This window comes from Callorhinus ursinus, unplaced genomic scaffold, assembly GCF_003265705.2.
Source record: "Callorhinus ursinus isolate GAN/ISIS: 27379988/994484 unplaced genomic scaffold, GSC_fseal_2.0 scaffold3, whole genome shotgun sequence".
Lineage (NCBI taxonomy): Eukaryota > Metazoa > Chordata > Mammalia > Carnivora > Otariidae > Callorhinus > Callorhinus ursinus.
The window spans coordinates 31,295,827-31,310,884 of NW_027397065.1; the positions used below are offsets into that span (position 1 = coordinate 31,295,827).

The 15,058-nt window shown below is 44.5% G+C and overlaps 1 protein-coding gene across 1 annotated transcript in view; it reads right to left on the reverse strand.

The window, feature by feature from the left end:
• Positions 1-5,102: 5,102 nt before the first annotated feature.
• The window catches only part of RPL26L1 (ribosomal protein L26 like 1), a 10,917-nt gene continuing 961 nt past the window's right edge, over positions 5,103-15,058 (reverse strand). The window contains exons 2-5 of the mRNA XM_073887424.1: positions 13,724-13,816; positions 13,148-13,324; positions 6,177-6,317; positions 5,103-5,473 (exon numbers count right to left, since the gene is read on the reverse strand). Of these exons, the coding sequence (XP_073743525.1) occupies positions 5,345-5,473; positions 6,177-6,317; positions 13,148-13,324; positions 13,724-13,816 (540 nt within the window). The 3' untranslated portion in view covers positions 5,103-5,344. The remainder of the gene's footprint in view (positions 5,474-6,176; positions 6,318-13,147; positions 13,325-13,723; positions 13,817-15,058) is intronic.

Below are 15,058 nucleotides of genomic sequence, written 5' to 3' on the forward strand. Positions count from 1 at the left end.
GGGGTCTGCTTCTCCCTCTGACCCTCTTCCCTCTCATGCTCTCTCTCTCTCATTCTCTCTCTCTCAAATAAATAAATAAAATCTTAAAAAAAAAGAATATTTCTGGAAGGATACAAAAGGAACTGGAAACACTGACTGCTTCTGGGCAGAGCTGAGTAACCAAGAATCACAGGGACAAGGAAACTTACTTTTCACTATGTAACTTTTGTACCTTACCATATGTATTACTTCTTTTAAAAAAAACTAATTTAGGGGCACCTGGGTGGCTCAGATGGTTAAGCGTCTGCCTTCGGCTCAGGTGACGATCCTAGTGTCCTGGGATTGAGCCCTGCATCGGGCTCCCTGCTCAGCGGAAAGCCTCCTTCTCCCTCTCCTTCTACTGCTCCCTCTGCTTGTGCTCTCTCACTCTCTGTCAAATAAATAAATAAAATCTTAAAAAAAAGAAACTAATTTAACAGAACAATGAACAAAAACACAAGCCACCAGATGGAAAGTGTTCAAAGTCCATAGTATCAGCAGAGTATGGTAGATTCTTGGTTGGTAGAGTTCTACTCAGTTCCCAGTATATTCAATTACTTGCCTGCCCAAATACACTGAGAGCTCTGTAGCTGAATATCTCATGCCTGAGTGCAATATGAAAGCAGACATTCAGAAGCAGTTATCTGAAGTTTAAAAGTTTGGAGGCTTCCCAAAATAGCATAGGGGACTCACTCAAGTGAGTGGACATCTGCAAATTCAATGAAAAGGTTAGTAGGAAACTGCTTAATTCAAAGTCATTCCAGGAAACATGCTAAAATCCTTGGGACTGAACTCTGATAGGCCGACCCACCCATCTGGCCTTCTCCAGTGCCCATTTCCTACAGCAGCCCAAACACAATACGACTGCCCTTAAATCCTCCCCTTCATTCAAGAACTAGTATTTGAGGAGCCTGGCTGGTTCGGTTGGTAGAGCATGTGACTCTTGATCTTGGGGTTGTGAGTTTGAGCCCCACATTGGGTATAGAGATTACTTTAAAATAAAATCTTGGGGCGCCTGGGTGGCTCAGTCGTTAAGCGTCTGCCTTCCGCTCAGGTCGTGATCCCAGGGTCCTGGGATTGAGCCCCGCATCAGGCTCCCTGCTCAGCAGGAAGCCTGCTTCTCCCTCTCCCACTACCCCTGCATGTGTTCCCTCTCTCACTGTGTCTCCCTCTGCCAAATAAATAAAATCTTAAAAAAATAAAATAAAATCTTAAACACACCCCCCCCAAAAAAGCCAAGAACCAGTGTTTATCTGAACTCCTGAGAAAAATTTTCCCTCTGCTCTTGCAAACTCCTTGCCAATCTCCTCTAAAAGACAAGTTAAAATTTGCTGAGCTCTCTGTGCTTCACATGCAGTATCTCAAGTATTAAGTCTGACAACTCTTTGAAGTAGGCACTCTTTTTATTTCTATCTTCTAAATGACAAAACTGAGGGCCAGAGGTTAAGCAATTTGCCTGAGGTCACACAGCTAGGAACTGACAGAGCTGGCATTAGAACTCATGTGTGATGCTGAGCTCCTGCTCTTGACCATGCACTATGACTCACCCTGCTCAGTTTAAGTAGTCGGATAGGATCTGGTTGCCTGTGAAGGCTGGTGGTGGAGATTACAGCTCTCAAACCTCTTATCTATCATTTGTATTGAACAAGTTGCTAAAAACAAGCCAAGTCCAACTCCTAGGAAACATCATAATTTAAGTTTATTGATGAAAATAATGGCTGGAGCCTAGGGCCCAGACCAGGCTATCAGACTATGTCATCCTTACTATAAATTTAATGTAGTATGAAATCCAACTTTTATGCAACTTTTGGCATACTAAATTATGTGTTGAGAATCAAAACTCAAAATTAGAAAAAACAAACTACAGACCTTACTGTTTACCTACTCACTAGACTACTAATGATAACACACACCTACTTTATATGCTGCATGTATACATACTTTATATTTTTTTTTTGATAGAGAGAGAGAGGGAGAGAGAGAGCGAGGGGCAAGAGGGGCAGAGAGATAGGGAGAGAGAGAATTCCAAACAGGCTCTGCACCCAGAGCGAGCCCAATGCAGAGCTCCATCTCAAGACCCTGAGATCATGACAGGAGCCAAAATTAAGAGTAAGATGCTTAACCAACTGAATCACCCAGCCGCCCCTACTTTACATATATCATAATCCACAATTTCCCAAAGTTAACTGGTTGTAAGCATCACACAAGAGCCATGTCAGAAATATACAAGCACTCGAGACTTGAAGAGGTCTCTCTCCAGAATTACTGTGTCAAGGAATCACCACCATGCAAGGGGGCAGAGGCTAATATTAGCAAGCCTCCGAGTGACTCCTAAAGTCAGGAGAGTCTGGTGGACCACTACTTTAGCTTTTACATTTGATAAGCATTTTCACAAAGAGAAACATTTTTAGCTTCTTACCTAGATAGGGAAACAAGCTCATTAAAAATGCCCCAAAACCAAAGCAGACTTTGAATCCAGATCCCTGTGGCTTTGGAGCCAAGACAATATCATTCTGCCTCCTCTTAAAAATCAATGCCCCAATAGCAGGAAGGGAAGAATGAAGGGGGGGAAATCGGAGGGGGAGACCAACCATGAGAGACGATGGACTCTGAAAACCAAACTGAGGTTTCTAGAGGGGAGGGGGGTGGGGAGATGGGTTAGCCTGGGGATGGGTATTAAAGAGGGCACATTCTGTGTGGAGCACTGGGTGTTATGCACAATGAATCATGGAACTCTACATCCAAAACTAATGATGTAATGTATGGTGATTAACATAACAATAAAAAATAAAAAAAATCAATGCCCCCAAATCAGAGAATGCATACTGAATTTTGTGGTTTGTGATTCCATTGATTTTTTTGTGTGAAAAATCTTTACCTCTTTCAGTGCAAAATGCATCTCAGAATTGGAAATATAAGTAAACAATAGCAATATTAGCATTTGTACACTCATACTTTTCAGAGTCCTCAGAAAGAGCCTATTTGATCCTGCCATTTTCCATGAGACAGGAAGGCAGCGCAGGCATTAGCTATATGCTTTATTACTGAGAGAATGGAAGCTCAGAGGTAACTTGCGCAAAGGCTTACGACTGTCCTGTGGCAGAGATGGTGACAATGCTTTTCCTGCTAAACAGCACTACTGCTGCAAATATGTAGGTTCTTCTCCCTGCACACAGATGTCCAGTTGGTCGTCAAGACTCCAGTACAGGGCTGTCAGGGTGAAAGAAGGAACACCAGAGATGGATGGCTAAAGTGGGATGTGGGTGGTCTTTGATGCAGTCAGGCCGGGTTCAAATCTTAACTCTATCTCTTGTGTTCTCTGGGGTCTGGACAATTAATCTAAGCTCATTTTTCTTCATCAGGCAAATTGGGAAGTAAGAGATTCAGTCAACATTTACTAAGAAACTCCAATGTGTCAGGCCACATATCACTAGAGTCATAAAAGGCATTTTATAATTTTATGCATTTTCGTCATTTATGAATTTTAATCAATAATTTATCACTGCAGCAAGGGACGATTTTATTTACTTTTAATTTTTTTTTTAAGTAGGCTCCATGCCCAGTGCGGAGCACAATGTGGGGCTGAACTCACAATCTTGAGATTGAGACCTGAGCTGAGATCAAGAGTCAGATGTTTAACTGATTGAGCCACCCAGGCACCCCAAGGGAAGATCTTGGATGTGGATCTGGAGCTAAATCTTGAAGGGTAACTAGAAGTTACATAAGCAGAGTTAGGGGTCCCCAGAAAAACAAGAAGTCATTTTAGGCCCAGCTATTTTCCATGATCTATGCCTACCTGGTTCTTGCCCTAGCACACTTCTTGCAGTACTGCCTAGGAGGTGTCAGAATTACAAAGAAAAACAAAAACCTCAATAGTTAAAGACTTTAAGGGAACAAAGAGAATGCAAAAACGAACAGATTCTAGTAGGCCAGGAAATGGCCTAACCATATCAGATAATACATCAGTGGCAAAACTCCCAGGGCTGTTTCAAAAGTAAGCAAGGCACTGCATTCCTTCCGAGATAAGGAGCCCAAGACTCAATCCCATTAATATTGGCTCTCAGAGCTTGCCCATAGCCCTTTCCCCTGGTCCAACAGTTACCTCTGCTTCATTATAATGTTAAAATCCCCACCCAAGGAGGAGAACAAACCTCATTAATATAACATACAACGCTTGTATTGGCATGTTTCCTTAAGACATGTGCACAACCTTATGCCCACCTCTACCTACAATGAAGAAACGCCCCTTTCTGAATATTCATCGTAACCCTAGATAAAAGAAACCTACTCACCCCTATTTGGAGAGTCATGGATTTGGAGGCTATTCCCTGTGATCTTATTTGCTGCAAATAAACTTTCTTTTGTATAACAACACTTGGTGCAGTCTCTAACTCCCTAAGGAGTGAACTCGCGTTAGGCTGGTTGCAGTTAGACCTGGAGTCTAAAACTCAAGATGCCAGTGGGGGCCTGGCAAGTTGGGTACACAAGTGGTGCAGACTGGATAGGCACAGCCAGCCTCTGAGCTCCACATTAACTGATGCTGGGTCGGATTGGGGACCCATGTAACCAGATGAAGCAAGATGTGGATTTCCCCATGAAATTCTTCAACTTTTAAATGTTGGAAATTGATCTATTAAAATTATGAAAACAGAAGGAGAAACAATCTGTCTGTGAGCCAAATATTGCCTCCAGGCTGTCGTCAGTTTCCTGAGTTAGCTCCAGGTGAGTGGAAGGACATTTCAGTCATTTGGAAATGCATTTGCAAAGTCAAGACCTTGGGAAGGGCAACCTGGTTAGGGAGCTGCACGCCATTTGGTTTGGTTGGAGCACAAGGGAGAGGAAATGGGCCAGGGAGCAATCCGTCAGACTTGAGACCAGAGCAGCACCAGACACTCAGTGAGTTCTCATATTTGCCAGTTCACATCATGACTACCACTAAGTGGAGCAAACTCCTGAATTAGGGACCAGAGCCCTGTCCTGTCCACCCCGTCAGCCACGAAGGTTCAGGCAGGAACACAGCCATGCCACCCCTGCTATTCTGCTGCTCAGTACGTTAAAACATAGGAAAGAATGGCAAAAAGGAATTGACAGTAAGATGAATTTTATCTATAAAACAATGCAAATTCCCCGTGGAATTAGGAAACATTTTCAATTGTTATTCATAAAATTATTAATCAAAACAGCAAAAGTGGATTTACAAAGCTACATTATCAATAGCAAAACAGGAAGGAGATGAAATGTTTGGCAGATGTCTTGAAAAGTTTCAAAGGAACACACACCAGGCTAACGGTCTACAGGCAAACTGTGCTTGCACAACAGGTTACATTCACTTCTGCATTTTCTCAATAAGTTCTTCCTTATATTTGCCTTTCTCTTTTCCAACCTGTCGAGATTTGGCTTTGTATTCGAGAATTTTTTTCCGATCTTTGTCCAGCTTTAGCCTGGTGATAACCACCTGTTAAGGGTAAGAAAACAGATCTTTATTATTTTTTTTTAAGGAAAGGATTTATAACTACAATTATTTTGTACAGAAGAACTTTTCCCAACAATAGCAATACCCCCTAACTCCTGAGGGTCTAAGAGACCAGTTAGATAGTTTAGTGATACCAAATTTTGGGTTGGGAAAAATTATACTGCCAACATGTTTCTGGTTCGTCTATCACCCTTCGGCCGGCAAAACGCATTGTTTTTTAAACACGTGCATTCCCACCAGCTACTGGACCATAGGTCATAAGGATAAGTAAGACCCTCACCACTCTGTCCTTATCTGAAACTCTGGAGGAGAAAGACCTTCCAATACAGTGCATGAAATAGAGGAGTGCAAATGAAAAACAGCCTATTACACCAGGTGGGTGTGAGAGCCATAGGAAGAGATGTTCTCAACTCTCCCTCTGGACATCATCCAGTAGGAAAGTGATGCCTACAATACCTGGAACCCTCTTGCAACCTGCTCAAAGACAGAGCCTTCACCAAGGATGACAAAACAGAGAAGAAAAGAATCTGGATCCTAGGCCAATGAATCGATCAAGCCTGCCTGACCTCCCTCTAGAAGTCTTTCCCTGAGTAGGGCCACCTGAGTAGACAGTCCCACACACTGATAACTCTAACAACAGCACTAAGCTACACAGCTGCTACCACTGTTCGGTCCCAGGCCATACCTTGCTTGGGTGAATGCCCACATGGACAGTTGTCCCATTAGCCTTCTCATGCTGCACCCGCTCGATGTAGATGACATATTTCTTTCTGTACACCTGGACCACCTTGCCAATTTGCTGACCCTTGTAGTGTCCTCGAACCACCTAAGAGAAAACACAAAAGAAAAATTTCCCCCCATTCTAATATGTGAACATCACAGTGAGGAAATTAATTATCAGGAATACACAGACTAACATATAACTTTTTGCACAAAAGCAGATTAACCTTTGCAGTCAAAAGTCAGCTATTTTTTGGCTATAAATCTGCTCTGCGTTGTTCTAAGTCAGGTGAAAATTCTTCACCTGAATTTTTTTACCTGAAACAAAAAATTCCTTGAACTTGGATGGCCACCACAGACCTAGTCCTGAGAGTAAAAAAGTATAATCACTATACACCCAAAACTAACACATTCTTATATATCAATTATATCTCGGTTAAATAAAAGTAAAATTTAAGAAAGAAAAAATATAATCATTCTTAAGTGATTAAATGGAAAAGGATAGTTAAAGATACTATACTGTGAGACTCTCCTGCAACCATTTAAAATGTTTTCAAAAAACAATTTATGACCAAGGAAAATGCTCAAGATAGGACCTTTAGAGAAAAAAAAAAGAAAAAGAAAACAAAGCTTTATATGAAATAAAGTCTGAATCTTGTATATGTATGTTTCAGATATACGGCATATAACACGATGGGATGGAAATATATCTAAATGTCAATAATGGTTGCCAGGAAGTAGGATTACAGATGACTTTTTAAAAAAATGTATTATTCTTGGGCACCTGGGTGGCTTGGTTGGTTGGGCGACTGCCTTTGGCTCGGGTCATGATCCTGGAATCCCGGGATTGAGTCCCGCATCAGGCTCCCTGCTCGGCGGGGAGTCGGCTTCTCCCTCTGACCCAACCCCCTCTCATGCTCTCTCTCTCTCTCTCATTCTCTCTCTCAAATGGATAAATAAAATCTTTAAAAAAAAAAGTATTATTCTTCCACATTTCAAGATTTTTTTTTTAAAGGAGGCTCCACACCTGGCGTGGAGCCCAATGTGGGGCTTGAACTCACAACCTTGCACTTAAGACCTGAGCTGAAATCGAGTCAGACACTCAACTGACTGAGCTACCCAGGTGCCCCCAAATTTCAAGATTTCTATAATTAACACAAATATTTTATAGTCAGAAAATAATTAAAATGTTAAAGTCTCTTGGGTTGTTTTCACATACTAAAAATCTTACTCATGGGCGCCTGGGTGGCTCAGTTGGTTAAGCGACTGCCTTCGGCTCAGGTCACGATCCTGGAGTCCCGGGATTGAGTCCCACATCGGGCTCCTTGCTCAGCAGGGAGTCTGCTTCTCCCCTGACCCTCTTCCCTCTCGTGCTCTCTCTCTCTCTCAAGTAAATAAAATCTTTAAAAAAAAATAAAAATCTTACTCACACTCCAACACTATTCAAAGCCAACTAGATTATGGTTTCCCTGAAGGCACAAGCCTATTAAACAGGAGCCACAATATAGCTGATGCTGATTATAAGAAACATAAAGGAAATAACCACATAAAAAAAACTAGAGAATTTCAATACTCCGAAAATGTCTATTTAGATTGTTCAGCTTACTTTCCAAGGTGATTTTCAGGTTGAAAAGAGAACAGCCATGCCTCACTGAAAATCCACCACACTCTACATGACCAGAGACTCTTACGTGAAACGTGGAAAAGTCTGTGAAAAAGCCCCTCTTAACCATCATCAAGACTAAAGAAAGAGGTTAATAAAATGAGTCCAAAGGAACACCCTGCTTAAAGAGAACTGGACAAACACTAGACCCAGCGAGGAGAGGGATAGGAGAAGACTAACCCAGCTGGCCCGGAAAGGGAAGGGAGAAGACGCAAAGATGATATCCAGAGTCTGATTGAGCAACTCGATGGATGGATATGCCTTTCCCAGAGGCATAGAATATGGGGGAAGAAACATTTTAGGAGAAAACAGTGTAGTTGGGAACATGCTGAATTTGAGGCATCTCATGACATTCTAGTGGAGAATTCCATACACAGCTGGAAGACCAAGTGGGTCGGCAACAAAGACCTGGGAGTCCTCCAAAGATGGTAATTCGGAGCCTGATTTTGCTCAGGGAGCTTATGGTATGAGGGCAGAATGTAGAAATCCAAGAAAAGCCAACATTTTGGAAAAGCTCATAAGGGAGACTGAAGTGGCCACAGAGAATGGGAAACTGAGGGAATGTGGGGTACTGCAGCCAAGGAAAGAATGTCAAATGCCAAGGAATGGTCATTTACAGGAAGGATAAAGGAACAAATGTGACAACAAGCTGGTCACTGGTGATCATGGCTAGTGTGCTTCAGTGGAACAGACGGATGGAAGCCACTTACAGTAAGACAGTGAATTCACCAGAGATGAGGTCACTGAGATCAGGCAACAAAAAAGAGAAATTCTCTGGCCTCATCTTAATGTAATGGGTAATAAGCAGTTAACTAATAAACATGCAAATATATATAATCACTAACTGGAATAGGGCACATGGGAACTTACTGGATCATAACTATGGTGATGGCTACATGGCTTTTCATCTGCCAAAACTCACCTGTGCATTTTACTATACGTAAATTATGCCTCAGTTTTATTTATTTTTCATTTGTGGGAACATTTAGTAATTCACTAACGTTGCACAGAAGTACAATAACAAGGGCGAAGGGTAACGTTGGAGTGACTGAAATAACAGGTACAAAATCATGATTACAGAAAGTTTCAGACTTCAGAAGGGGGCGGGGAGGAGATTGCAAGTGTTTTGAAAGAGAAAGTATTCATCTGGTTCCGAAAAGGAAAGGAGTGGCTCTGAGATGACATACATTGTGCATGGGTGACCATATGAAGATCTGAAAAACCGCCCTGTCGGCTAGGCTTACTAGCTTAGTAAGTTAGCTTAAGTAAGCTTACTCTTAAACTGCCCTCCCTGTCTGGGAGAGGAACGAAAAGGTTTTCACCATTTGATAGCAATTGGAGGCTACTACAGATTTCTAGAGAGTAATGTGTAAAAAGTTGAGAAGCTAGAGGCAGGGGACTCTTGAAATAATCTGGATACAGAATCACTGAAGCTACAGATGAATGTAAAGATGACAGGCCGCATTAAAAAGCAGTAAATCCTAGGCACAGGATGAGGAGGAAGGAGATGGGTTAGGGAAAGTTTAAGCGTACCAGCCTTGGAGGAAGCACGAGGAGGCAGCTGCCAGGCACAAGGGGAAATTGGGCCAAGCTGAAGTGTTCTTGCAAAGGAGATAATGAGTTCCAAAAAACCAATCCAGGGGCGCCTGGGTGGCTCAGCTGGTTGGGCGCGGGGTCTGCCTTCGGCTCAGGTCATGATCCTGGAGTCTTGGGATCGAGTCCTGCATCGGGCTCCCTGCTCGGTGCAGAGCCTGCTTCTCCCTCTCCCTCTGCCATTCCCTCTGCTTGTGCTCTTCTGTCTATCTCTCTGTCAAATAGATAAATAAAATCTTTAAAAAATAAAAAACCAATCCAAAAAATAGAACTGGCAAGAAGGAGCAGGAATGCAAACCAAACTGAATGTGCAGATTTGGAGGTGTACAGGTCAAAGTGAGTGCCACAATTTCAGGCGGTGGAGGGAGCAGTGTGCTGCAGAGAAAGAACTAGGCAAGGGTAAAGGTTCACAGGCGAGAGGTGCAGGAGCTGCACAAGCCAGAGAACTAGCAAACCCTTAACAAGGAGAACCTTGATGTGGCCTTAACATGGAAGCCAGAAAGGAAAGAATTCTGATGTGCACCTCCTTGGATGTCAGTCATGGCTCCTCTGAGCTTATCCTGAACTCGCCTAGAATCCTCAAGAGTTACCAAAGGCAGAAAAGATGTGTTCCTCCCAAGAGTCCAGCTTTCAATCAGTGTCTTTAGAGAATAGGTTTCAAAATTCTGACCTTGAGAGCTAGGGTAGAGATGCCCTCTGCAACTCTGCTGGGATGTGGTGGCCAGTTCACATTATCTCAAGAGGCAGCTGGGACTTCAGTTCATTTTGTTTCAGTTCCAGGAGCAGAGTGGTGGAGTCAAAGCCCCGGTCTGGCTGAAGGCTGAAAGGATTTCCGGCTGTGATGCCGTGACGTGGCACACCTGTTCTGGAACCACACTGGATCCTGGACTCCGGGAGCAGGGTGCGCAGATGTCAGGGTACACGGTCTGGGGGAAGACGGGCTCCAGCAGCTGCAGGTGGGCCCGTTATGCTTCAGTTTGAAAAGAAATAAAATCAAATTATGTTCACTGCTAGGAAGCAAATACAAATACAGGGTGCTATGATACCATGCTAATTAATGTATCCGGGAAGGCTTTTCTGGGCAACTGACATTTAAGATAACATTTGAAAAATGAGGAGTCATTCAGGTAAAGGGGAGAAGGAAGAGCACTCCAGGCAGAGGGAGCCTTCTGGGCAAAGACCCCAAGGGAGGAAAGGTCAAGGCATACTTAAGGACCTGAGAAGGCCAGTGTGTTTGAAGTACAGAACATGTGGGGGCATAATAGGATGAGATGAAGCTGAACAAGCAGACCAGGACTGGGGCACACAGGGCCTTGTTGTCAATGATTTTAGGTTTATAGTAAGCAGTCAAGCACCAATGATAGGTTCTAAGCAGAATCTAATTTGCAAAAAATGCCCCTCTGTGAAGAATGTTTGACCAGGAAAAGAGGGAAAGCTAGTGTCTTGAACTAAACTGGAAATGTAAAGAAAGACTTATTTTAGAGATAGAATCAATTAAGATTAAGTAATCGATTAGATGTAGGTTAGGAAGAGAGAGACATTAGGGAGAATTTAAAGGTTTATGGCACAGCCAAGTGAAAAAGTGATGCTTATTGAAGTGTGAAAGATGGGAGGAAAAGCAGATTATAGAGAGTAGCAGTGTTCCGGTCAAGAGTACTCCCAGATTGGAAGCTTGAGACAACTATGAGGTTTGTTTGTTTTTTTTTTTTTTTAATTTTTTTGTCGTGTTAATCACCATACATCATTAGTTTTTGATGTAGTGTTCCATGATTCATTGTTTGTGCATAACACCCAGTGCTCCACGCTGAACGTGCCCTCTTTAATACAACTATGAGGTTTTTAAATAAAGATGTTCCGCACATAGTTAGATCTCCAGGTCTGTGTTCTGGAAAGTGGTTTGGGTTGGGATATAAAATAGGGTGTTGTTAGCATAGGGCAGACGTTTGGATCTCGGAATAGATAGTATCACCCAGGGAAGCAATGTAGGCAAGATGAGATGTTAGACCAGGTGCAGATGCTGACAAACTCCAGCATTTACGGATCAGAGGAGACCAGCAAAGGAATCTGAGAAGTCAAAAGTAAACTGAGCCTGAACGGTCACAGAAGCGAAAAAGCCAAACTATTTCAAGAAGTAAGGCAGTGCTACCTATGCCAAGTGCTGCTGAAAAAGTCAAGCATGATGAGACCAAGATGTGTCCCGGATTTAGTCACAAACAGGTTCTGATCTCAGCCAAAAGCAGTTTCTATAAAGTAGTGAGATACAAATCAGATTGGAGAGGCTCTAGGCATAAATGGGAAGGTGAGGAAGTGTAGACAACTCTTTTGAGGACACTGGCCATACATGCAGAACAGAGTAGTAGTAGCTAGAAGGAAATGGAGGACTGGGAAGAGAATCTAAACTTTCTAGTTTTCTTGCAAAATCAAGAATCTGACAACAAGGAGCCTGCATTTCCCTGTAGTAGCAATGGGCTGAAGGTACACCACAATCTCCTTTAAATGAGGCATGAGCTTTCCAGTTGCTATTTTCTTGCCATCAGCCAACTTCCCTTTTTTAATATGCCTACTAGCCCTTACATGCACTTGCAATTCCCCCATTCTAGAACATGTCTGATGGGAAGGATCTAGAAGAGAAGTTGCAACTGTTGATCATACCTCAAAACTATACTTCCCACTCTATTCCTTTCATTCCCTCAGGCCAAATTATCCCCTGGTTTCAAGCTTCTCCTCGAAATGTTCCTCAAAGCTTCAAAGTGTCCACGTGCCTTAAAAGATATACCAAATCCCTTAACCGTATCCCATTTCATTCTCTAAAACAATGGTTCTCAATTAGGGGAAGGGGGGGTGGATTTTGCTCCCCAGGGACATTTGACAATATCTGGAAATATTTTCACCTGTCACAAACGTGAGGAGGTACTACTGGCATCTAGTGGGGAGAAGCATCCAGTCCAAGATGTCAACAGTGCTGAGGCTGGGAATCCCTGCTCTAAAATGTCGAGCTCCATGGCGACAGGTGCCTTGTCAGTCCTGCTTACTGCTGATGTCTAGAACAGTGCCAGCTCCATAAATTCTCAAGGAGTTAATCTACCCCATCTATTTCAGTCACCCCCCCCACTCTCCCTTTCTTACCACACATCCAAAGCCCTAGGAAGAACAGACCGCTTACACTTTCTCACAAGGATCATTCTCTTTCATAATTTCATGCTTCTGACTTGCTGCTTTCCTCTTCTCTCTGCCAAACCCAGTATCACCAAATGCCCAACCTTTGCTGAACCCAATACTACTGAGACATTACTCTTATCACAGCACTTTCTCCTGGAGAATTTGGTTCAAAGAGTCACCCTGAGCAACGCCTGGGAAAGTTGCAGCCAAGGGACTAAATCGAAAAGCAAAGTTTTGCTTGGCTGGTATACTATTTTTTTTTTAAACAATCATTATTATTAAAGAATCGCATGGGAAGGCTCCCAATTAAGCTGGGTAGGCACATCTCAATTAAGATGGGGTAGGCACACTGGTGGTTGTGGGCCCCATCTCCGGTCCGACACATCTGCAGGGTGACACTACTTGCCAGGGTCGTGAGGGCATGTGAGTCTACGACTTCCCCACGTCCCAGCACACATGACACTCTTAGGCAGCGCCAGAGCGACATGTAGCTGGGTAACGAGAGCCTGAGGGACACCAACCTGGACCTCGTCGTCCTTGCGGATGGGCATGGAGCGGACGCTGTACTTCTGCCGCAGCTCCTTGGAGAGTGGGGAAGACATGATCTTCCTGCGCACGTGCGAGGGCGCACTGAAGTGGCGTTTGCGGTTTTTGCTGCGGTCCGAGGTAACCAAGGGGTTGAACTTCCTGCTGATAGTCTGCGAAGAGAGGCGTGGAAAGGAGGAAAGGGTGCTCGGTTGGGTACCAGGGCCTGCTCTCCATCCAGGACACTCCTCCCCACCGCCGCACAAGGTCTCTACGGGAGGAGGTGGCCTCGGGAGAAGGTGCCTGAGGGAGGAGAATGGGGGAAGCGAAGGGCCTGGGTGTTACACAGAGTGAGGCGAGCGTGGGGAGCGCCTGCCTGACCAGAGGGGCCGTGGGAAGAGGGCGGCACTGGGACCTCAAGACTGACTGGGAGGCAGATTCGAGAAGAAGAATGCCCAGTCGGAGGTCAAGCAAAGAGATCTTTAGGGAGGTGGGCGGCCCCGCGGACGTGGGGGAAGGACCCAACCGGGCGGAAAGCTGCTCACTCGGCCAAAACACCAGCCCCTGCTTACTTTGCGCCCGTTAGGTTCAGACCCTGAGCGCGCAAGGCCGGAAGTGAGGGCTTCCTTGCCGCGCAAGCGTAGAAAGGAAGCGGAGCCCCATTCCTGTCGGAGCGAGACTGCGTGGCGCCCCCTGCGACTTGGGGTGGGATCGCAGTGCCTCTTTCCAGGGGGGCCATTTCAGGGCTGGGCGGCTTTGGGGGTCCCGCCAGGGCCCACAAAGAGTTGGCACCGCGGGGGAGAAGGGGCATACTTCTGTGGGGCCTGCAATAGAGGCCTACTGGTGATTTAAAAATAGGCACACCAGAGTCTCTTTCTTATCCCAGACTTTTTCTTTGCCTCTTGTTACCCTCCGCTGAGGTCATTTAGATGTTAAATATTAGTTGTTAGATGCTTTGGGCATTCATGATCCAAATGCAATCAGCTGACTTGCTCCTTCAAAATCACTGAGAAGCTTGTTCAAAATGCAAATTTTTGTGGTCCATCACAGTCCTACGAAACCAGGCAATGGTAGGCCCGGGTTTTAAAGCAAGCACTCCCCTCCTCCCGCCCAACCAAAGATTTTGAGGTGCAACAACGTTTGGAGATCGTGAGAACCAACCACCTGGTCTTGCAAAACTTGCCCCCAGTTTTTTAGCACTGCTGGGTGATGTAGGAAAGACCTTTGTTACCAAGCCGACGGCCAAGAAAGAATCCTTGAGATGTCTTTGGTGCAAAAAGGTGATTTTATTAAAGCCCGGGGACAGGACCTGTGGGCAGAAAGAGCTGCACTGGGGGTCATGAGGAGTGGCCCATTATATACTTTCAAGTTGGGAGTGGGTTAGGGATAGCGTAAGTCTCTAAGGAATTTTTTTTTAAGATTTTATTTATTTGACAGAGAGACACAGCGAGAGAGGGAACACAAGCAGGGGGAGAGGGAGAAGGAGAAGCAGGCTTCCCGCCAAGCAGGGAGCCTGATGCGGGGCTGGATCCCAGGACCCTGGGGTCATGACCTCAGCCGAAGGCAGACGCTCAATGACTGAGCCACCCAGGCGCCCCTCTAAGGAATTTTGGGGGCAAGGTTTCTAGGACCTTGAGGGGGCTAGTTATTATTGGGAAAAGGTCATTTATTACTGTCTAATAAAAACCTTAGTCGTGAGACCCTTCATATGTATACGGTGGGCCCTATGCTTGGGGGTTGATTACCAACACGTATCTTGGGGGGTTTAGAGATAAAGGAAGTTTCCAAAGGAATTTTTTTTTAAAGATTTTATTTATTTATTCATGAAAGACAGAGAGAGAGAGAGGCAGAGGGAGAAGCAGGCTCCCAAGGAGCAGGGAGCCCGACGCGGGACTCGAGCCCAGGAC